Raw genomic sequence first — 24,569 nt, 5'->3', positions numbered from 1 at the left:
CTGGGAAGGCCTCAGGGTTATTATTATTATCTTCATTTTTTATGTAAGAAAATTGACTCCTTGAAGCCCTGCTCTTTAGCTACTAGCAAACTAACACTGATGAAGCAGTATCCATACAGGGAAAATGTAGGCATATTAACAAGGGCCTCTTAAAGCAATGTTTTTAATTAAACATGTTCCTGTTAGCTCCATTACAGGCTTATAGAGAGCACTAGGAGATGACTATAAATTAGCCAGTAATTAACAGTAATAATAACGGTAAATAATCAACATAATAATTAACAGTGATTTCCAATAAATAACAGTAAATAATTCAGTAATTAACAATTTGCCAAGCCAGGCACTGTACTAAGTATTTTACACAGATTATCTCATTTAAACCTTGCAACTCTATGAAGTATACACTACTAGTATACCATTAAACTTATAAAGTTTAATAAGGGGCAAAGCAGAATTTGATTCCAGAACTCACACTCTAAGTAGGACTTTCATTCCCTTAAAACACAACATATGGGCAACTCTTCTCGTTAATTTTATAATGTAAAACAGAAAGTATTATATAGCAGTTTACAGATTAAATTCAATATCTCTCATGTTTATCTAGGCAAAGCATTGGGAGCGAATTGGAGCTATAGCTCAATTCTGATAGCACCAGTTACAAGCTATATTACATCGGACACATCGCCTCGTGCTCTCATTGTAAACTTAAGAAAATACCACCCACCTCACATGGCTCAGCTGGTAAGGAATCCACCTGCAATGAAGGAGACCTGGGTTTTATCCCTGGGTTGGGAAGATCCCCTGGAGATGGGAAAGGCTACCCACTCCGGTATTCTGGCCTGGAGAATTCCATAGACTGTATAGTCCATGGAGTCACACAGAGTCGGACATGACTGAGCGACTTTCACTTGCATGAATGATGTTGTAAGAGTTGGGAATAACATAGCTATGTAATCATATTGTTATTGTTGTTTAGTCACTAAGTCATGTCCAATTTTTTTTTACCCCATGGACTGTAGCCTGCCAGGCTCCTATGTCCAAGGGATTGCCTTCTCCAGGGGATCTTCCTGATCCAGGGATCAAACTCACGTCTTCTGCTTAGCATGTAGATTCTTTACCACTGAGCCATCTGGGAAGCCCATGTACTCATATTAACTATTACTATAAATAGTATGAATCTATCTTATTATTATTAAGACTACTGTGAGTTCCAAAATATTTTAATTCCTATTTTATAGCTGAAGAAACTGAGTATCAGAGAGATTAATTGAGATGCCTCAAGTTATAAAACTTGTAAGACTTAGAACAAGATTCAAAGCCAGGTCTGCTGGCACTAAGCACAGTATTCTTTTTTATTGCACATTTATATATGGCTGCAAATCATGAATGAGTCCTGTAATTCTCTTATTTTATTGCCACTGCACACTAGTACCCATACTAAAACAGAACCTATTTTTAATAGCTCACCAAGATTAGTTTCATGACTTAGAATGAAGTTGAGTGAATGATGTGTACATCATCATACATGATAAAAAAAATCTTTCCAAGTTATTTTTTGACTTTTATAAATTCTGCTTGCATTTTATTATATTCACAAAACCATTGTGTAGCAGTAATTTAATTTATTCCTACCCAGACTAGAAGCAAACTATGCTTTATCCAAAATTAGACAAATTTGCCCCAAATGGGTTTGAAACACTAAAATATAAGCCCCAATAGGGGAGGAGTTTTTGCTTTGTTCCCTGACATATCCTAAGCTCCTACAACAGTGCCAGACACAAAGTAAATGCTCAGTTAGTATTTGTTACATGAGTAAAACCTGACTTGTATTAATTTAACAAATGTAAATTAGCTCATGGATTTCAAGAATGACACAAAAACATTTTCCTGTTCAAACCTCACTTAAAATCATGTAAGCAGGCAAGTAACAGCTACCATTTTTTATCCAACCTAGAACAAGTTTTGTTCCCTTCTGGGTATATAAACAGAGTGATCGGTTTAGAAGGAAGACCTCAGAGGTACCCACTCCTTTCTTCTCCTCCACCAGCTCACCTTGCTGAATGATGAAATCATCAGACTGAATGCCATTGTAGTTTGCACATAGGCCACATGATTTCCCTTTATGCTCCTCAGACAGCTTCAAGTAAATTCCAGATATTCCATCCCAGGCCAATGAAAATCCAAAGGTTGTTTTCACCAGAATATAGTCAGCTAGCTTCTCAATGAAAACCTGTCCAATTGTCTGAGGCAATGTTAAACTTGAAAAACAGAACACAGGCAATCTAAGAATTATGATGAAACATCAATTACAGATGATCTATTTCTTTCTTGAAGTGACTGAGAAATAAAAGATAATTATTATTCAAAATTGTTGAATAAACCATGCAATTAGATTTCCCAAGGAACCACCCTATAGAAAATCTCAACATTTTTGAAATTTTAATATTGAAATAAATGCAGGAAAAATTATACCTATTTCTGCATACTTAGATTTTATACTTACAGAGAGTTTAAAATAATCTAAAATGCTGCTCAACAATTTTGAAGTAAGAATAAATAATGCTCAAAGTATGTAAGCACATTGCTTAAGTGTGCTTTTGTTTAATTTTGTTTTAAAATTGGCTGTAAGAAATTAAAAGCTCCTATCCCCAAAATATCACCTTGATACAAATCATCATTTTTCCCACAAAAAAAGTCTAGGCATGATTAGTTATGATTTACAGCTTTAATGCTGCAAAGTATATCTTTAAGAATAAAGATACTTTCCATGCAGTATTGCATAGGGATTATATTTATAATTTTTAAGTTGCATACAATTTGATCTATTTAAGCAAGGGTCACACTAAATGGTTAAACTCCTGATCCAATATCTAGTCTTTCCATTTTTTCACAAATACATACACATACAAGAGAACCGAGAGACATAAGAGAACTGAAGAAAACAGTTAGGCATTTTAAAAGCACAGTAAGTCACCTAGAATGCTTTTGAAAGAACACTGTCCTCCTTCCATCAGAAAGTATTACAGGAAAGAGCAGGTGTCAGTAATTAAGGAAATGAGAGAAAAAAATCATTTTTACTAAAATAGCCATGCTAACTGAAAATTATAAACAATAATGTAAGATGAGAGGTTAGTAGATATGTTCAAATATTTCTCTCCAAAATTTTAAATTATTGAGTTCCTCTCCAGGAAGTGAACATGGCTCCATGAAATAAAAACTATAAAATTAAGAATACTCGTTAACAAAGGGATAGGCGTCTATGGGGTCACACAGAGTCGGACACAACTGAAGCGACTTAGCAGCAGCAGCAGCAGCAGTCCCAAAGAAACGATTCAAATGTCTGTAATCATTTGCACAAGTATGTTTGCGGATAATTATCTAGTCATAAGATTTCATTTTAAGAATAAGAAAATAACTAAAATTTACACTGAAGAATAAATAAGCAGACTTTCCTGTCATAATCTATACTTATTAAAATTAAAAACGCAAGAAATTTATTTTAAATTGAAGGTAAAGTATGAATAATATTTTCTAAGTTTGCAAGTTTACAAAAGCTATGCTTGAGAAGAGTGAGTCATGCTTTGTAAAGATATTCCATTGCAATGGGCTGCTCACTGCAGGGAGGTAGAGCTGTTCTGCTGTGGGTGTTCCTTGGTCTAGTCATTTGTCACATGATCTCGTTCACAGTAAATTTGATTAAGTACGCAATTTTTGAAAACAAAATAAAAGATGCTAGTAGAGATGAGTAGTGATTCTAAAAATTTGATAATCTCCCATAAATTTAAGAGAAACCCCTTGCAACCCAGGCAGGAGACAATAACAATGCTAACTAAAATGAATGCACAGATTCATTCTGAAAATTATTCACAGGTTCACAGGTACCAAAACCCTTTGTTTGACAGGGGAGGCAACTGAAATCGAGATGGGTAAAATATGAGGTGCAGAGTCTCACACATTTGATTTCCTTTTGGTAAACATTTCTCTAGCACTTGCTACGCAATAGGCCTTAGGCCAAGAAGTGCATTATTATTAGCAATTTAGCTGAATAATAAGGAAACCATCTTCTTTTTATTATACAAATGGAAATCTTCAAAGAAATATTTTCTCTGAGTTAAAATTTAAATATGATCTCCTAGATTTAACAAAGGGTTAGTATTCTCGAAAATCTAATTGAATGACACTTCTGTTTTATAAAACTATAATTTTAAGTGCCCACTATGCTACCCCAAATTCCATATAAAAATCCTAAACCACTATTTAAATTCAGCTCTAAGAAATATATATGTAAATATATTATCTTCCCATTCAAATGGATAAGCTTTCTTTTATAAGAAATTGAAAAGTAAAGAACCCAACTGATCAAGAAAATAAGCCCAGGAGGGGCTGCTTGGGGTTGCTTGACTATGGCAAAGCCTGGGTCAGAGCCTGCCTCCCCTGGTACTTCATCTAAAGCTTTTCTGCTATCACCTGCTGCCTCTTGAATCTAAATTGAGAAAGCAAGCACATAGGTTGGTACAGCTGCTGCTGCTGCTGCTGCTAAGTCACTTCAGTCATGTCCGACTCTGTGCGACCCCATGGACTGCAGCCCACCAGGCTCCCCCATCCCTGGGATTCTCCAAGCAAGAACACTGGAGTGGGGTGCCATTGCCTTCTCCTTGGTACAGCTATTGTACCAGAAAGAATTCCCATGGTTCAAACACTTGCTGGTGAATTCTGAATGATGGATAGAATTGTTCTATCACATAATTTACTTTTCTTGACAAAGTAATGTCAGCCAAAACAGAAACAAAAAAGAATACATGCCCTCATAAAATATGCCCTGTTAGAGGAAAACCGTTAATAAAATTTATGACAAAATGTAACTAAAATATATACTATGCTTGATGACATGAAGGAGAAATATTAAACAGAGAAAAGAGAGTGTGTCAAGGGTTGAGAGGCAACTTAAAATTAGGTATTCCTATACTTATTAAGCTTGGAAGATAGATTATTACACTGTACTTCTACTTTAAAATGTACAAAACCTTCTATCAAATAAACGAACATCCAGTTCCCGAAAATTTTGAATTCTAGAAGTAGGTCCCTCTCCTATCTATTCAAGACCAGTTATTTATTGACCCTAATTCTAACAGAAAATCCTAAGTGACACCTAAACTTCATTCACACAATTTGGAAAGGATTTGCAGAGGTTTAGTTTTATTTTGACTGTCTGTTTAAAAAAGAAGAAAAGATTTATGAAAGATGGCAAAAAATAATTTAAGAGTTGAACTATGAGGATTTCTCCTTAATCTCTCTTACAATTAGATGTAACAATCTTATTTCTACCAATATAAGTGTATGTGTATCCTGCACAAACGTTAGGGAGGCTAAACTGTTAAGATTTCTTGTTACTTGGCTAGCTTTGGAGCTACTAAAATTTTTATGTCTGCATGCTCTAACTTAAGGCTTCCCTGGTGGCTCATTGGTAAAGATTCCACTGGCTACTGCAGGCGACATGGGGTTGATCCCTGGTCAGGAAAATCCCCAGAGAAGGAAATGGCAATGTACTCCAGTATTCTTGCCTGGGAAATCCCATGGATGGAGCAGCCTGGTAGGCTATAGTCCACGGGGTCGCAAAAGACATGACTTAGCAACTAAAGGACAACAGCAAATGCTATAACTTAAAGGTGGTTGTTGTGTTCGACTCTTTGCATCCCATGGACCAGAGCCCACCATACTCCTCTGTCCATGGAATTCTCCAGGCAAGAATACTGGAGTGGGTAGCAGTTCCCTTCTCCAGGAGATCTTCCCAACCCAGGGATCGAATCTGTGTTTCATATGTGTCCTCCATTGGCAGGAGAGTTCTTTACCACTAGCACCACCTGGGAAGCCCAGCTCCAAGGTTACCGTTGAAGAAATCCTCTCTTCCTACTCTCCACATTCAGTTCCAGAGTGAGATATTTAGAAATTCTGTTAATCTGTGATGATTTCACTATATCATTTATCATATCTTACCTGATTCCATTCTTTTTTATTTCATGCCCATAAATTCGAATTTCTTCCTGGTCTGAAAAGAACAAGCTGATGGAGCGATAACAATGATACACTGAGCCAAGGCACTTAGGGCTGTTATGAACCTTAAAGGGAGAAAAACAGAGAAAACACAGAAACAATGACACACACACACGCTTTCACTTGAGTTATTAAGTCCACAATGCGTGTCTACAGTTTCATAGCGTCAGTTCCAGGACCCTTTACAAAATTATAACTACATTTAGGATTTCCGAGAGAAAAAATGATATTGACCTCGGAAACTGGACAACACAATTAGCTTCATAAAGCACAAGCTTATTTATTTAAATGAGCTGAATCTTTACATGCAGGATGTAATATTCTAAAACTAAGTGGTATGTACTGAAAAAAAAATAGTTCCGATAGGAAGACAGTAGGGCACCACAAAGAAACACATTTGTAATTTTCGTGTCCATAATTTTTACCTGTCCATGAAACAGAAAATCATGAAACAGAGTTTCAAATGAAGTTCTACATGGAGTAATTTTTAAAGGTTGCAAAAGTAACTAAAACTCTCTTAAAATAAAATTGTGTGGGCACTTTAGGGAAGAGTAATTATCAAAACTTTGATGAAAAAATTAGTTTACTAAACTAAAACTAATTAAAAATTAGTTTACCACCTTCCCTGGTAGCTCAGACAGTAAACCATCTGCCTACAGTGTGGGAGACCCAGGTTCAATCCCTAGGTCAGGAAGATCCCCTGGAGAAGGAAATGGCAACCCACTCCAGTACTCTTGCCTGGAAAATCCCATGGACTGAGGAGCCTGGTAGGCTACAGTCCATGGGGGTGCAAAGAGTTGGACACAACTGAGTGACTTCATTTCACTTCACTTCAATTATCAAAACTTTGATGAGAAAATTAGTTTACTAGTAAAAAAAAAAAAAACTTTCTTTTTTTTAATTTTTTTTTAGTTTTTTAGTTTTTATTTTTTAATTTTAAAATCTTTAATTCTTACATGTGTTCCCAAACATGAACCCCCTCCCACCTCCCTCCCCATAACATCTCTGTGGGTCATCCCCATGCACCAGCCCCAAGCATGCTGTATCCTGTGTCAGACATAGACTGGGGATTCAATTCTTACATGATAATATACATGTTAGAATGCCATTCTCCCAAATCATCCCACCCTCTCCCTCTCCGTCTGAGTCCAAAAGTCCGTTATACACAGCTGTGTCTTACTAGTAAAAAAAAAAAAAAAAAAAAAAACTTTAAGGAAGAAAAGAGAGAAGGAGAGGAAGAGAGGAGAAGAGGAATATTAGATTTTCTTACTCCACCACCAACATAAATCTCAAAAGGTCCAAATAATGACACCAGAAAATAACTGAAAAAAATATAGATAACTACAGATAGATACTATAGTAGTATAGATTCTACTATATTATCTATAGATACTATTATAGATAGAAAAGAACTTTCAAAGCATAAAAGTGATAAGGAAAATCACCAATGATAATACAAAATTTTAATATTGCAAGAATGTAATACATATTAATTTAGTGATTAATATGCAAATTTTACTGATCACTTGTGTACTGAGGACTGTTCTAGATTCTGAAGATGTATTAGTCAAACAAAATAGACAAAAATACCTGCCCTCATGAAATGAATTTCATTAGAGGAAAACAGTTAAAGTTAATAAAAAATAAAATTACATGTAACTGAAATATATCCTGGGCTAAGTGACGTGGAGAAATATTAAATGGAGAAAAGAGACAGAGAGAGTGTGTATCAAGGGTTGTTGGCAGTGGGGTAGGGGGAGCTTAGGTTGAATGGCCAACAAGAGCCTCACTGAGAAGAGGAAATTCGAGTAGTAAAGATGAAGGAGACGCAAGAGCAAGGCATATGGGTATTTAGACCATTCTAGGCAAAGGGAATAGCAAATGCAAAAGTCTAAAGCAGAAGTATAACTGAAATGCTCTTGGTATCCAGGAATCCAGACATAGGACCTCAGGCAGGATAATGGAAGATTCTCCTTAAAAAACAAAATGGAAAAAAGATGTACAGATACTAATGAAGTGAAAGTAAAAGTTGCTCAGTCGTGTTTGACTCTTTGCAACCCCATGGACTGTACAGGCTCCTCTGTCCGTGGAATTCTCCAGGCAAGAATCCTGGAGTGGGTGGCCATTTCCTTCTCCAGGGGATCTTCTTGACCCAGGGATCGAACCTGGGTTTCCCAATTGCAGTCAGACTCTTTACCGTCGAAGCCACCAGGGAAGCCCCACAGATACCAATATCTGGGGCTTATTTAATGAAACTAGAGGTTCCCTGCTCAATCCCCCACTAGGCAAGAAAGTTCCATTCACATATTCAGAGCTTCTAACCAGCTTTTAGAACCTAATACTCATATGTGAATAAACATTCATAGATCATTTGATGAAAGCATGCAACATGAAAGGCGGATGCCAAATAAACCAAAAAAAGGAGATTAAAGGAGTCAAAAACAATTCAGAAAAATTAACTTCCAAAAATCCATAATTGGTATCTTCAGGGAGAAAAGTGAGAAAATGCCATTCATGAAACAAACAAAAAAAAAAGTGATGCTAAAAGTGAAATTCAAGGAATAAAAATAAGCGACTAGATATTGTTAATATGATAAGAAAAACTTATAATTGAAATAGAACTATGGAAAATAAATATCTAATAATTGGAAAGAAATATCAAAACAAAAAAGCAAAAAGATGGAAAAGAGAAATGAGTCAATGAGAAAATTAAAGAATCAGTCACTCAGAACAGGAGCTCTAATATCTGAGTTATAAAATTACTAAAAGAGAGGAAATTAAGAAATAAATATTATTCCAAAACTGAATTGTTTGAAATGCTAGAAAGGGCTCATCAAGTACCCACCACAATATATGAAAAAGCAACTCACATGACACCTCAGAATTTTGGGGATAAAGAGAAGAACTAAAAATTTCTGTAAAGAGAGGGTAAATTTTAACAGATCATATGCAAAATGATCAGAAATCAGAAGGAACTGAATTTTAAAATTCTGAAAGTGATTTGCAAGCTATAACCAAGACTTCCAAAATTTCTCTCCTATGCACTTTGAGATGTGAGTAACCACTAGTCAAATCCATCACTTGCCCTCACTAATCCAGGTCATCTTAATTGTTGCTACAAAAGATAGGCACGTATTCCAAAGAGCAGGTGGTCTAAACAATAAGATATCTGCCCAAGTTGTTTTCCAGGAACTTGAAGTCAGAGGTGTCTAGCTTGAGTTAAACTGGTTAAGACTGAAAAGGATTCCTGCCCCTTCAACGGCCCACACACGTGTTCCTCTCTAGAAAGCACTATAAACAAGCACTGTCCACATGAGCAGAGCATCCAATAAGCTTTTCAGAGCCTATGTCTCAATTATAAACAAAAATTCAAGAACTGCTAGACATTTTACAGGACCTAAGATACAAGGGTGGCTCTAGAGGTAACAAATCTGCCTGTCAACGCCGATGTAGCAGATGCGGGTTCTATTCCTGGGTCAGGAAGATCCCTGGGTGTAGGAAACAGCAACCTGCATGGACAGAGGAGCCTGGTAGGCTACAGTCCATAGAGCCACAGAGAGCCAAACATGCCTGAGTGACTAAGCACAAGAAACAAGGAATCCAATACAGGAGAGAGAAGAATGAAACTCACCAGGAAAATGTGAAAAGAAATTCCAAATGCTAGGTGTACAGTAGGCTCAAAAGCAACCAGTCCCAATTGGCACAGGAGAACGAAAAACTGAGAAAGGGATAACTCATGGGAAGGAAAGAGAATCCAAAACCGCCTGATTTATCTGACCATATTGAGAAGAGTTGAAGGAAAAAAATGATTAAAGTATAGAAAATGCAGCAAACAAAAAGATGAGATAACTTAATTCTATAAAACTGTATAAAGAGAAATGAAACCACAGTAACATTAGGCTCGGCTCTCAACAATACTTATATAGCTGTTGTTCAAATATGTAAAATATGTAAATGACAATAATATAAAAACCACATATGATGTAACCAGTAACAGTGATAGAATTCCATTAAGAAGAAGGGAGGAAAGTGTGAGTGTGAGTGTGTATGTGTTCGTGTGTGTGTGTGTGTGTGTGTGTGTGTGTGGTAGAGGCAGGAAGGGTGATATGACAGATGACTTTCCATTTTCCATACTAAAAAGTGAAGAAACAAGTCCTAACTTTGAAAAATAAAGAAATAACAGCACATTTTAATGTGTTAGGTAAAAACAAGAAGAAATAGCTTAAAAAATGAAGCAATTGCCTTTGGAGAGTCAGATTTTAGCTGGGGTCAAGGAATGAAGGAAAGAAGGGCTATTTTTACCTTCATGTATCTTGATTGCAATCTTTTAAACTAAATACATATCCTATTTTCATAAAAATAAAATTGAATTTAAAGAAAAAGAACCAAAAATATAAAAGTATATATGCATAAAGATATTTATAAATACATGTCTTTTAAAATACTGAAACATTTTAAAACCTAAATATCTAAAATAGAATATAATTAAGTAATTTCATTACTGCATAGTTGGAACAAGTACAGCTAACAAAATTTGTGTTTGTCAAAAACATCTGATGTGGAAAACAGTTCTTAGTTCTTAGGTGAAATTGTGGGGAAGAAAATTATACATAGTAAAGTTTCAACTTTATAAGTGTGTATCAAGTCCAGAGGAAAAATTTAGAGGGAAATCTATGAAACCATTAGCACTAGTAAGTCTTGACTGATAATTCTAATAGTATTTTTAGACTTCTTTAAATTTTTTCAATTTTCTACAAAAAGAGGTGAACAACTTTATAATCAGAGAAAAGATGACATTTAAAATAAATGGATTTGTTGATGTGAAAACAAATTCCACCAACCAAACAGAGCCAAGTAGAAAACAATATCTATTAACTCTGAAAACACAGCTGAGCTTTGTGTGTTATTATCTCTCAATTATCTAGTTGACACCTTAGTCCTCCAAAGGGCCAGACACTGGACAAGAACATTTCAATGAAAGAGTCAGAAGGTATTTGAGTGATAAACTCAGTAACTCCTTCCCAGAGTGGAAGAGTAAAGGACAACAGCGAACTGAGAACAGGAGCCCTAGATGAACCAAAAACGCGTGTCACTAACTCCCGTCTAAAGAGACCTCCAATTTTTTATCCCTATGTCCCGTAAGTTAACTCTCAATAGAATTCATTTTCTTTTGAGGTCACAGGGATTTGTTGTTGTTAAAAAGCACCAAGACTGAATTTTTAATATTTCCCTCGTCTAAGAGAGGAGGAGATTCAGGCAACTCCAACATGTCAGAGAGCTTCAAACAAATGATGGTTATGGAGGATTTTAGCTTTAGAACAGGATAGCACTCTGGTTTTCTGGTTTTACTTTGAAATATCACAAAATTCAGAGGAAGACACAGGCAGGGAAAAGGGTCCCTTCCTGACTTCCTTACAACAGCCAGACGCACTCTGAAGCTTACAGTTTGAGATGTTTCTCCTCTGAATCCTTCTGAAGCAAGAATGCTGCAACTAAGGACTAATTCTGAGTTCAGTCATATAGTATAAATCTACCTAGAAATTAGCTGCTGCTGCTAAGTCGCTTCAGTTGTGTCCAACTCTGTGCGACCCCATAGACGGCAGCGCACCAGGCTCCGCCGCCCCTGGGATTCTCCAGGCAAGAACACTGGAGTGGGTTGCCATTTCCTTCTCCAATGCATGGAAGTGAAAAGTGAAAGTGAAGTCACTGAGTCGTGTCCAACTCTCAGAGACCCCATGGACTGCAGCCTACCAGGCTCCTCCATCCATGGGATTTTCCAGGCAAGAGTACTGGAGTGGGGTGCCATTGCCTTCTCCTATTAGCTACCTATCCCCATATCCTCTAGCTGTGTTTATGTAATTCATACACTCCATTTCATAAACTCCAGTCCTCAATTCACAGTGAGATATGTCTTTTAAGAAAATCCAGATGACCATCACACTGGAAATGTCAAGAAGGAAGCATAGACAAGTAACATGATTGATGCCTGAAGCTACCCTCTCTTTTTGAATTGATCAAATGAAAACTGAAAAATGAGTATATCAACTGGAGTTGATATTACAATATCCATGACACAGGCATTCCTGCATTACCTACATGTCCCTACCTTATGGATCCAAACCAGTCTTCTCCCAGTCCTAGGCCCCATCTTCATAGAAACATGCTCAAAATAGTTACAAACTTGGCCCTTCCCATTCAGAATCAGCCCCCTCCTTCCTTAGCATGCTAAGTATTCATGCTATGATTACTACATATTTTTCACCATCTGTCTAGGACTTTAAAGACACAGACTTGGCCATAAATAATTAAGTTACTTATGTCATAGGATCACCTACCCACACAGTATACTGAGGCTCCAAATTACCACAGTCCTTTGCAAAAATGTAAGAACAGTTTCCTGGGAAATAATAGTAGATGCCATCAAAAGTTTCAAAGTGGTATTGCCCCCAGGTTTTGCAGATCCCATCTCTGCCATTGCCCATGTTTGGCACTGAAAAGAAAGAGGATAATATTTAGTAAAATAAAACAAATGATACCTGTTTCTTACAAAGTTCAGTCATGGTAGGTGATTCTAATTTTCATTAAAAAAGATGTTTACTTCTTTGGTGGACAATATCACAGCCAAAAATACCTAACATAAAACTACCAACAGCTCTCAAAACTATCAAATTCCCCTGAAGAAAAACACGGTCTTCAAGTTGAAGAAAGAATTTACGTTAGAAACTTCCTTAATTTTTGCTTTCAAACAAAGACTTTGGAGGAAAGAAAAAGAGGGAAGAATGAGAGAGTAAAACAAGGTGATAGTGATAAAGCAAATATAATGGCTGTAAAAAAGAGAAATGTCACCACAGAGTATCCTAAAAATTAATACTGGCAGCATTGGAATGTTCTGGTCTCTGCAATTCTTTGAAAATAACTTAGGATCCACAGAGAAAACTAATCATTGGCCAAAAAGTCATGTTTATAAGTCTGGGACCTGGGAATGGGGAGCATTAGTCATCCAAAGTATACTGGAATTCATGACCCCAAACTGGGCACATTGTAAGCAGTGTTTGTCTTGGAGCATGCAACTCCATCTCCTGTTGCCTTCTTGTCTATCTCCCTTTACACCTTTGTGGATGCCCATTTTTATTTTCTCTACCCTTCTTTCTAGATTAATATGGGAATCAGCGAAATTTACTGAGCATTCATTGATTAAGACATTAGACTATGTTAATATACTTTATAGGTAGCATAGAGAGAAGGCACAATGATTTCTTTTTGTAATTTATGTAAATGTATTAGCTTTCACCAACTTAGACCTTTTCAGGAAAAAATACAGAGCTAGCTATTCGTTATTCAGGCAGTCTTTTCTGGTAGTATGCCTTACGTCTGTTGCATATTTTCATAAAATCTTGTACTTTATAGCACATCATAAATGTAATTACTGTTGTCTTATATCCTGGTCCTCTCCTCTAGACTGCAATCTCCATCAGGGCAGAAACATGTCTATATTATTCATTTTTCCCAGTGTCCAGCCTGGGATCTAGTAGATGCTCAGTAAATACTCATTAAACAAATGGATTTTATTGTTTATTATTGATATAGGGTCCTATATTAGATACTGTGGATTAAAAAAAATGTTTAAGAACCCTCTGCTTTGAAGAGTTCTCAATACTATTTCTCTCTTTAAAAAAGTGTAAGTGTTAGTTGCTCAGTCATATCTGACTCTTTGTGACCCTATGGACTGCAGCCCATCAGGCTCCTCTGCCCATGGGATTCTCCAGGCAAGAATATTAGAGTGAGTAGCCATTCCCTTCTCCAGGGGATCTTCCTGACCCAGGAATTGAACCTGGATCTCTGGAATTGCAGGCAGATTCTTTACTGTCTGAGCTGCCAGAGAAGCCCATGTATAGAATATTCCATTCATTCAAAGTCAGAAAAGAATGCGTGGCTTCAAATAACAAATCTAATTTATAAAGCAAAAGAAAGGTGAATGGAAACCTGGTTTTAATGGGGCAGTACAATTTAAAATGGAAAAAAACACTTGAATCACATTTTTAAAAAGTACTTTAGGAATAAACCTGACCAAAAAAGTTTAAGACTCATACCGTGAGTATATAAGATATTGATATAGGAAATTGAAGATGACTTAAAGAAATGGAAAAATATCCCATGCTCTGGGGTTGGAAGAATTAATACTGTTAAAATAGCCATACTACCCAAAGTGAAATACCAGTTTAATGCCATCCCTATCAAATTACCCATGACATTTTTCACAGAACTAGAACAAATAATCCTAAAATTTATATGAACCATAAAAGTCCAGAATTGACAAACCAATCCTGGGGGAAAATAACGAAGCAGGAAGCCTAACCCTCCCAGACTTCAAACAATAGTACAAAGCTACAGTAATCAGATCAGTGTGGTGCTGGAATAAAAGCAGATATATGGATCAGTGTTACAGAATAGATAGACCAGAAATAAACCCACACACCTATGGTCAGTTAATCTTTGACAAAGGAGGCAAGAATATACAATGGGGAAAAAACAGCCTCTTCAGCAAGTGGTGTTGGGAAAGCTGGACAGCCACATGCAAATCAATGAAGTTAGAACACTCCATACCACATACAAAAATAAGCTCAAAATGGCTTAAAGACTTACATATAAGATATGACATGATGAAACTCCTAGAAGAACACAGGCAAAGCTTTGTTTTATATAAATCATACCAATATTTCCTTATATCGGTCTCCCAAGGCAACAGAAATTAAAGCAAAAAATAAACAAATGGGACCTAACCAAACATAAGCTTTTGCACAGCAAAGGGGGCTTAGAAAGAAAAGACAGCCTATGGACTGAGAGAAAATATTTGCAAGCGATGAGAGAAACAAAAGCTTAATTCCAAAAATGTATAGTTAGCTCACACAATAACAAAAAGAAAAAACAAAACAAACAACATGATTTTAAAAATGAGCAGAAGACCCAAATAGACATTTTCTAAAGAAGACATACAGATGGCTAAAATCACTAATTATTAGAGAAATGCAAATCAAAGCTTCAACAAGGTACCATCTCACACTGGTCAGAGTGGCCATCATATAAAAGTCTGCAAATAACAGATATGCTGGAGAGGATGTGCAGAAAAGAGAACCCTCCTACTCCACTGGTGGGAAAGTAAATAGGTACAGCCATCATGGAAAACAGTATGGAGGTTCCTCAAAAAACTAACAATAGAGTTGCTACACAATCCAGAAAGCCCACTCCTGGGCATATATCTGGACAAAACTATAATTCAAAAAGATAACATGTTCTTCTATGTTCATAGCAGTACTATTCACAATAGCCAAGACATGGAAACAACCTAAACATCCATTGACAGATGAATGAGTAAAGATGTGATACATATATACAACGGAATACTCCTCAGCCATAAGAATAAAGAATAAAATAATGCTATTTACAGCTACATGGATGGACCTAGAGATTATCACACTGTGCAAAGTAAGTCAGAAGGAGAAACACAAATATCACATGATATCACTCACGTGTCCAATCTAAAATATGACAGAAATGCACCTGTCTTCAAAGCAGAAATAGATTCATAGGCGCACGGAACAGACTTCTGGCTGCCAAGATGGGTGGGGATGGGGAAGGGATGGACTGGGAGTTTGGGACTAGCGGATGCAAACTACTATATACAGAATCGGTAAACTAAAAGGTCCTATTGCATAGCACAGGGAACTATATTCAATATCCTTGAACCATGATAGAAAAAATATGGGAAAAAACAATATAATACTGTAAGTCAACTATACTTTAAAAATTGCATTAAAAAATCTAAAAACAAAAAATACTTGAACTAGTAGAGTTCAATGAGAAGTGAAAGAGGGCATCACCATTTTCTTTCACATTGTTTCAAAATGACTGGAAATAAATCGTGAATACTCTAGTTAATGCACAATATGATTGTCCCAAATCCCAAAGGATGAACACTAATACAGCAAATTATGCCTTCGTGCTCTCTGTAGCACCTCATAATTCTCTCGCAAGTATCCCTGAAACTTACCAATCTGGCACCGTGTCCCAAGGGCCTGAAATATTTGACAGTCGCATGTACCAGCCTTAGAACAGAAAGCTCCGTTAAGGCATTCATGAGGACAAGAACCTGAAGGGCAAAAAAAAATCAGTTATCTTCTGGCATGCATCAGCTTTTATAAACACAATCTGTCAAGATTTAGCTTGGACTAACTGTAACCTCTGTTAACTCAAACAGAACCCTGGGCCTATTGCCTTGATAAGCTAAAGAATTAAGCTCCTCAAGTCTCTATCTAGTTCATTTCATTATGTGTGCTGTGAAACAAGAAAGACCGGCTTTCACATCTCAAACTACCCTGAGAGCAAAGGTTAGCCTCCTTCAAGCAACTGAAAGGTCAAGTTCCCATGTAAGGAATCCCTGTCCCAGATGATGAGAACCAGAAACACACAAGCTGCAGATGATTCCCTTGACAGAGTTTGGCACCAGCTGCACAACTGATCAGCTACTTCTCCAGGAGCAAGTGTGGTATTAAAGAAAAACGTCCATCATTAGCTCACGGGATCAGGCACAATATAGAACTCGAAAAGAAATTCTTATTTTTTAAGAGAACGATTAAATATTCTATTTGAAGTTGTGCATTAATCGTCAGGCTTAATTGCAAATGACGCATTCTTTCTGACCCATAGCTAATTTTAATGGGGAAGAAGCCAAAGCTGCTGCTGGTTGTCACCAAAATATTTTTTCTTTCACGGAAAGAAAAATCACCCCGAAGGATTATGTTGGAAAGAGAAAGAAAGAAACTATGAGCTCCTGAGTGAGTTTGAAAGCTGGAAATGAATCACAGTGAAAATCCCTCCTCTAATAAGGAGAGGACAAGAGACCCTGGCAAACCTCAACAGGAAGGATTTAAGCAACACATCAAGAGAACTAGAGAACATCTTTGAGTGACCATAAAGTGTTTACTGAAGACTGGCTCTCTTTGGAATATGGTAAGGTCATGAAAGGCACTAGTCTAATTGTGGTATTGTAACCACAGTTCTGCAGAAGGCAAGAATTTTAAACTCTATTATCCTTGCACCTTAAGATCCATTGATCTAAAATGTCTCCACTTTTAAAGACATACAACTCTCTAATTATATCTTAATTGAGGAGAAATGAGCTATTTTAATTTTGATCAGAAATATAGATAAAAATGACATTTGTCATAAATTCAAATGCAGTTCTCTTTTTCTGGTGGGGGTACATATATACATATATCTTCGAATTTTATCTTAAGTCACAATATTGTATTTTTCCAATCAATAAATGTCAAAGTAATTACATAAGCATACATAATTATCGCCTTCAAAAATTTATTTACAACCCTGTTTATTCTCCTGAAAACAGATACCAGAACAAAACTGGCCAGAAACCCCTGTTTTTTTAATACAAAAAAAAAAACAAATTGAATTTCAAACTACCATTAGCATATTGCTAAATGGAAATGAGAAACTGGTAAGAAAAAAGAGCAATGTCAAAGAATCAATTGATTCAGAAAAAAATAAAACATCAGATATCCACTGATATCTTTCCTGGTCATACAGTTATGAGCTTTGTCTGCTTAGCCTTGCTTGTTTCCAAATATAATTCATATTTCTATGTGAAGTAAACTTAAACTGATATTATTACCACCCTGGCTCAGTTCCCTTTATGCATTATATGGAAATTATAGAGTTCATTCACTATACTCCCTAAAGGGGTCTTTTGAGAAAGCAAATACAAAACCATAGATTTAGCACTGACCTTTTATTTTGCTCTCACCCCAATTAATAGCTTCATGGAAGAAGTATCTTGGAGAAGTTGCTTCAAACTTTAAAAGAAAGAAATCAGAATTCAGGAGAATTAAATTATTTAATTCAAGGCGAACATGCAAATTGGAAAACCTGGAAAACAGCTACAAACACAAAAATGGACTATTAAGGCAAAATCTTGGAGCGGCAGAAAGGGCTCCTCTTGGGTTGTAGTTAGATTTAACTTCAAGGTTTGGTTTTGTTTCCTGAATCTGACAAGTCCTTGGGCATCCTCTCTGACCTCAGTTCTGCCTCCCTGCCCTTTTTGGAAAAGAGCCTGGTCAGAATCTAATCTTTGCATTAGCTGACTGCCTTGCCTGCAGAAGTAGCAGTTTTTCAATATTTCCAAGTACAGATGAGTTTGGAGAAAATGCATGGGACTGAAGGACCAACAGACAGGGATGTACCCGCTGTCTGCAACCCTTCTGGGCAAGACACCATCTACAGAAGCCTCGGCCGCTGAAGTGTGAGTGTGCCATCCTGAGTCTCCAAAGAGCTGCCACTTTAAAGTTCACAGAACAGTTAAACGTATCTTTTATAGAGCCCAAAGGACATCAGGGTATTCATTAAGAGTGAATTGCAGAATCAAAAGGCTCTGGATTAGAGGCCTGATTCTGCCACTATTTACTCTAAGGCAAATTTCTTAACTGCTTAGCACCTTCTTTTACTTGTCTGTAAAATGGGAACAATGATACATACTTCACTGTGCAGCTATAACAATGAATTTTAAAAAACGTATATGAAGATTCCAGCATAATACCTCACACATAGAAGATTAGCAAGAAAGAGATTTATATTAATCTAAGGATCCCAAATAAAATTATAAGATTTAGAGAGGTTAATATAAAGTAGTTGGAGAGGAAATGGCGACCCACTCCAGTACTCTTGCCTGGAAAATCCCATGGACAAAGGAGCCTGGTAGGCTACAGTCCATGGGGTCGCAGAGTCAGACATGCCTGAGGAGGAGTAGTAAATAATTGTGGATTATTAAAACTAATCGATTATGGCTTTTTATTCCAATTTAATGCCAATTTAGTGTATGATCTGGGGCAATGTCCTTTCCAATAGGATTTTTATATTCACCAGAAGAATACATATTGCCCAAATTTGCCACATAATAGTTAAATTGACTACCAGAGGATGTCAGAAAAACTGGAAAGAGTGAAGGGTAGGAAGAAAGGAGGATGAAGAATGTGATTTCAGGTACAAAGCCCTTTGTCAACAGACTCTGGTCTCCTTTCCACATGGTAACGTTTTCTAACAGGCAGAGCTGCCCCACGGCAGACAAAAGGCCACCCACACTCACCACTTCGAGGCTCTTTCCTAAAGTCTTTTCGTATCATGGCTCCAAGCTCACTGTTGTCTGCTTTCATTCCTCCAAGATTTTGTCCTCACTGTTCAGCCTCCTCTTTTCTCCCTTTCCTCTCTCTTCAAACTGAGTCAGACTCACAACAGTCTATGACCTGGACTTCCCCAAGACAAGGCTTACTCTCTCTTTAGCTGCGTTGTCTGGGACTGCCTAAACCTAACACAACCACCAATAATAGCGGGCGCCAAACCCTTCTCATGTTGGTGCTAATGAATCCTCCTTGCTGGTGCTCACGAACAGTATACATTGACTTCAGCTATGGTTCATACAGGCTCATTAATGAGAACAAAGTATTTAACCTGCTCAGTCTCAGTTTCCCAATCTGTAATATGGAATAACAATAACCTTCTCACAGAATTGTGAGAATTAAACGAAATGATAGAAGTAAAGCACCAAGAATGGTGCTAGGCACATAATAAGTTTTTGTAAATAGGTTACCTACTTACATTATTAAGCAAAAACTGATTAAAGTTCACTAATTACACTGGATAATACTAGACCAAGACAAAAATACACAATTTGTTTTTAACTCAACTTAGGCTACACCTCCTCCATGGGAATCTCAGTGACTACCTAGGACACCAACCTCCTGATCACCACAATATCCTATTTACTGTGACATTCCCTGCATCATATTATAACGTTTCACTAATGCTAAGACATGACACACCGCTTTTATTTTTATAACAGATCTGAACTCAGGATGGCATGTCTTATGTTTATAATTGGAGGGTTTTTTTTTTAATCTTCCATGTTATACAAACAATAGCAAATAATTGGTGGTGTCATAGATTCAATGAACAAGTTACACAGAAAGGACTTCTTTACAGGTCTGCCTCCACTAGCCACTAAGTTTCTAGAAAACAAGCGCTGCTGTTCATGGTTATATCTCTAGCACGGCCCCTTTTATGTTGTCAACAAATACCAACTGAACCAAAAATAGACCTTACGCAAATGGGAGTGATCTGCCTCACAAAGCTGTTTAGAACCATGACTACAAAATGTTCTGTTGATGCCCCTCCTCACATCCTCTTAGCCCATCTTGAACTTTGCCTGCATCTGGGGTTTTGAGCACATTGAAACTCTCAAGCACCAGCTTCTTTCTGTCTCTGCCTTAGGGTAGAGTCCCAGCAGAACAGACAAGAGAAACGCCTTTCAGGAGATTTAAGTGCCCCCAGAAGCTGCCCTCCACCAGTGAGAGGCAGGTGTGGGTGGATAAATATCCCAGATACCCGATTCCTTGGAGAAACAATTCTAAAACACTCTACACAGTTCCTCAGAGGGATGCCCGCAAGACTAAGCCTCGGATGTTTAAAGCAGGAAGACCCCTCATTAACAGAGCTGTGCTGGATTCTCTCCCTTCCTTGGCCCCCTTTCCTCCCCTCATCCCACTCCTGCACATACAAACTGTCCATAAACAATTTGCCTCTGCTTTCAGGAGAAGAATTTTGAAATGAGACACAAATGCAAAGAAAAGTTACAAGCTGTGGGTGCATATATTCACATAACTGATGAAAGAGGACACCCCATTCCTCCTCCGTGCCAATTACAAACCCACAGGAGGGCGAGAAGCACAGAGAAATCACTGCAGTGCACAACTGATAGGCACAGTTGCACAGGGACAGTGCAGGGACGTTGACAGCAGTACGTGTCTACCCTTCTCTGCTGTTAACTCATCGTCAGCGTATTCCTGAGTCCTTAGGTGCACAGCTCAGTCCGTGCTCCTAGAGTGGGGAAGTGAATCTGTAGACAAGAATGGCCTTTGTGACAGATGAAATTTCAGTCCTAAACTGTGCAAGGCATCACTGCAACCTCACTGCCCTTCTTGAACATTTCTTCTCTTAGAGTTCGTTCAGATGTTAAATAATGTTGGTGCCTGTTCTCCAGCTACAGGAAATAGAAGTGTCCAGCTCTTCAGTCTCTCTAAGAGAAATCAAGATAAGTGCATTTCTTGCTTATTAACAAAAGGCAGGCATTAACATACCTCTGGGGGGTAAAGTACTCTTGCCTGGAAAATCCCATGGACAGAGGAGCCTGGTAGGCTGCAGTTCATGGGGTTGCTAAGAGTCGGACATGACTGAGCGACTTCACTTTCACTTTTCACTTTCATGCGTTGGAGAAGGAAATGGCACCCCACTCCAGTATTCTTGCCTGGAGAATCCCAGGGACAGGGGAGCCTGGTGGGCTGCCATCTATGGGGTCGCACAGAGTCGGACACGACTGAAGCGGCTTAGCAGCAGCACCAGCAGGAGGGTAAAGTATACAAATTCTAGAAACGTCCAAATGGTCAATAGAATAAGCCCATCCATAGGCTGCTTAACGTGACAACTGCAGGGTGTATTTCACAGCTTCTCCAATCTAGTGGGCTCTACCAGAAAGAAGCTTTTCTCAAAATCAAATTTTCTACTGAGTCATGTGGATGTCTTTTTGTGGCTAACATGGTCTACTGGTAAACATGTACTTAACATTTCTCAGAGAAAAACCATTTTAACCACTTCACATGAAACATTAAGTACTTATGTACACAAAATACTTTTTAAGAAAGAAAAAGTGTTTCCCTTTCGAAGACAATTCTTTGCCTATTCTAGTACAAAGAAAGATCTTCATTCTTGTTGAGGATAAATTAGTTCTGTCTTCTGAATTGTCACAACAGCATATCAGATTTCTTTTTTTCAATTATCTTTAATTAAATTATATATTAAACATATTTAATATGCAATATATAATAAAATATATAAAATATAATTTTATATTAAAGATATATTTCTATCTTTAAATATATATAAAATAATCAGGCATCCATCAGAGAATGCTAACAGAAATTGATTACAGTTAAGCATTTGACAAAGACCTTGAATATATAAGCTCTCTGCTACATAAATACTCAAATCATATTACTTTCCAAAGAAATGCCTTTATTGAGTTAGGATTCTCATCTAACCGTCCATCGTTAACAGATAAATATTTTTTAAAATCCACCCATTTAAACTTTCCAACCATAATTTGAAGATACTACAATTACGTCATGCAATATCATTTAGATAACAGGACCCAAGCAAAAAGGTGTCCTCAAATTCAGTGCTACTAAACCCCTCTAGAAAAAGAGAGGTCACTTCTTCATCAGTGCCTGTAATTTAAGTTTATTAAATAATATAAAACCTCTTTGTCAGGACGCTAGGACACTTCTGGGGCCCTTTTGTGGTGCTTAACTCAGATCATGTACACCTTTCTCTGCTCCTGTTTGCTCACATCTGTCCCATTTTAATTGTCCTCTGATATTGTATTTAATTTTTAAACCAATTAGAATGTTCTGGCAAGTAATGAGATTAAATCTCTCACCAATGGTGGTAACCTATCAGTCGGGAACTGAGGTGAATAGCAAAAAAGCATTTGACCACAAACAAGTAATTGTGAACTGAGCCTGAACTGGAGCATCACGGAACAGTGCTAGAGAAGTTACTTTGCCTCTTCCTCCTCCTCCTCATCTTGTTTTTAGCATTTTATTTTCCTCCACAAAGGTCTCATTGTTGAAGTGACAGCAGAGGCCCAAAGCAGAATGGATTATTTCTCAGCTTCTCTCTCCATCTGAGGCATAACCTACCTGGGCTGCTAAAAGAGCTCTTTTCTGTCGATTTTCATTAAACCCGTTTCTGGAAGAAAACAAAAAGAACTTGTATAGTCAAAGGGCCCTAGGCAACCTGAACAAGCCTTTCCCAAGAGAGAGCTGATGTTTTCCTCCCGATTTCCATCGCTTTATCAAAGAGGTCTTTCTTGGTTTAACATTGAAAAGGTCCCCCTCCCCCTTTTGGAGGGGTTAGATTTGTGTGGTGGCGCTGTCTCATTTTACAAAATTCAGGAGTGTCCCCAGATCTCTTCAGTCGCTGATGTAAACTGCATTTTAGGAAGGAACTTTGAGATAGAGAAATAAACAAAATCATGTAACACTGTAGCACCAACATGCACGATAACTGCTCCAGGTGCCTTCATAAAATACTTCATAAGTTTCCGACAAGTGCACGTTCACTTTTTTCAGATGGAATACTCAATTCTCTCTCTTTTCCATGTCTTCAGATTAACATTACTGTGAGTAAACGTATCAAACCAAATTTTCAAAATCAATGGGTAGAATTCTGCTTTTCATTAAACAGATCAGCCTAGTCCAAAAAATAATTTTCATTACTGACTGCTAGAACCATTTTATTCTTTTTATCATTAAAAACTGCTTTAATCTGTTAAGAATATTGCACATTTCTAATCAATGATGCATACTAATAATAACAATAGGGAATTACTGAATATATTAACAACTTCTTTTGAAATTAAAATAATGTCTTAGTATCCACAGTCATTGGATACCACCAAAAATTCCTCTTATAATTAAAATAAAAGGAAATAATTTTGTTCCATTGATAAGGAACTAAATGCTTAATAATTTTTAATTTGTGCAAATGTTTAAAGAACTGCATCTCATGCCTTTGTTTTGTAAAATATTGCATTAATTTTTTTGAAAGCAGATACACAGTCTGCTGAGTTTGGCTCATTCCCATTATCTTTATGTTTCAGAGGACATGAAGAACAAGAAATACTCACTCTGATGTTCTCGTCAAGATGGACGATGTACAAATATAGCCTGCCAGAGATAAACATATGTGATAAGAATGAACAAATTATCCAAATATCTTGGCCACGTGTTCTGATTATAAAACAAGTTTAAATGTAATTCTAAAATACAGACTGAGATTTTGACCAGTAAATTCCTTATGAGCCATCAGGGTGACCAGTAACCCAGAAAGAATGGGCAGCGTGCATACAGGGCCATGATACAGTGGAATAAGCACTGGTCTTAAAGACAGAGATCCAAGCTCTAGTCCCATCCTCCACGTAGCAAACACCAAAGTTCAGCAAGCACATCACAGAATGATGGGGGGGCCAAGCTGATCTCCAAAGTCCCCTCCAGCTCTCAGCGCTCTAAGACTATCTCCTCTTGGAGTCTCAGTCACTCCTAGGATTGGAAGACAGTGTCTGCAACCATGCTAGCTTTTTATGCTTCAGTAATTTTTCCCACTTCCTCTACAAGTCCCCAAATATACAGCCTTTTTCAGTGATTAAATGGAAATAAATGTATGGCTAAATGTGAATAAATGCTTTCTGCCATAAAAATACTTTATAAAAATTAATTTATAAATATCTTGCTATAATTGAAAATCAATTCTTAATCTCAAATGTTAAATCCTTCCTAAGACATTATTTTGCCATTCTTTGACGTGATGACATCAAGAGAGGTTAAGTACTCAATGTCTCC

The 24,569-nt window shown here is 37.2% G+C and overlaps 1 protein-coding gene across 1 annotated transcript in view; it reads right to left on the bottom strand.

Moving 5' to 3' along the window:
- OTOGL (otogelin like) overlaps nt 1-23,891 on the bottom strand; it is a 172,538-nt gene extending 148,647 nt beyond the window's left edge. Inside the window, exons 1-7 of the mRNA XM_060412481.1 lie at nt 23,858-23,891; nt 22,869-22,917; nt 17,852-17,918; nt 16,100-16,198; nt 12,387-12,541; nt 5,995-6,116; nt 2,053-2,258 (exon numbers count right to left, since the gene is read on the bottom strand). Of these exons, the coding sequence (XP_060268464.1) occupies nt 2,053-2,258; nt 5,995-6,116; nt 12,387-12,533 (475 nt within the window). The 5' untranslated portion in view covers nt 12,534-12,541; nt 16,100-16,198; nt 17,852-17,918; nt 22,869-22,917; nt 23,858-23,891. The remainder of the gene's footprint in view (nt 1-2,052; nt 2,259-5,994; nt 6,117-12,386; nt 12,542-16,099; nt 16,199-17,851; nt 17,919-22,868; nt 22,918-23,857) is intronic.
- Nucleotides 23,892-24,569: the final 678 nt, after the last annotated feature.

This window comes from Ovis aries, chromosome 3, assembly GCF_016772045.2.
Source record: "Ovis aries strain OAR_USU_Benz2616 breed Rambouillet chromosome 3, ARS-UI_Ramb_v3.0, whole genome shotgun sequence".
In the NCBI taxonomy this organism is placed as follows: domain Eukaryota; kingdom Metazoa; phylum Chordata; class Mammalia; order Artiodactyla; family Bovidae; genus Ovis; species Ovis aries.
This window is presented reverse-complemented; position numbering and strand designations above follow the sequence as displayed.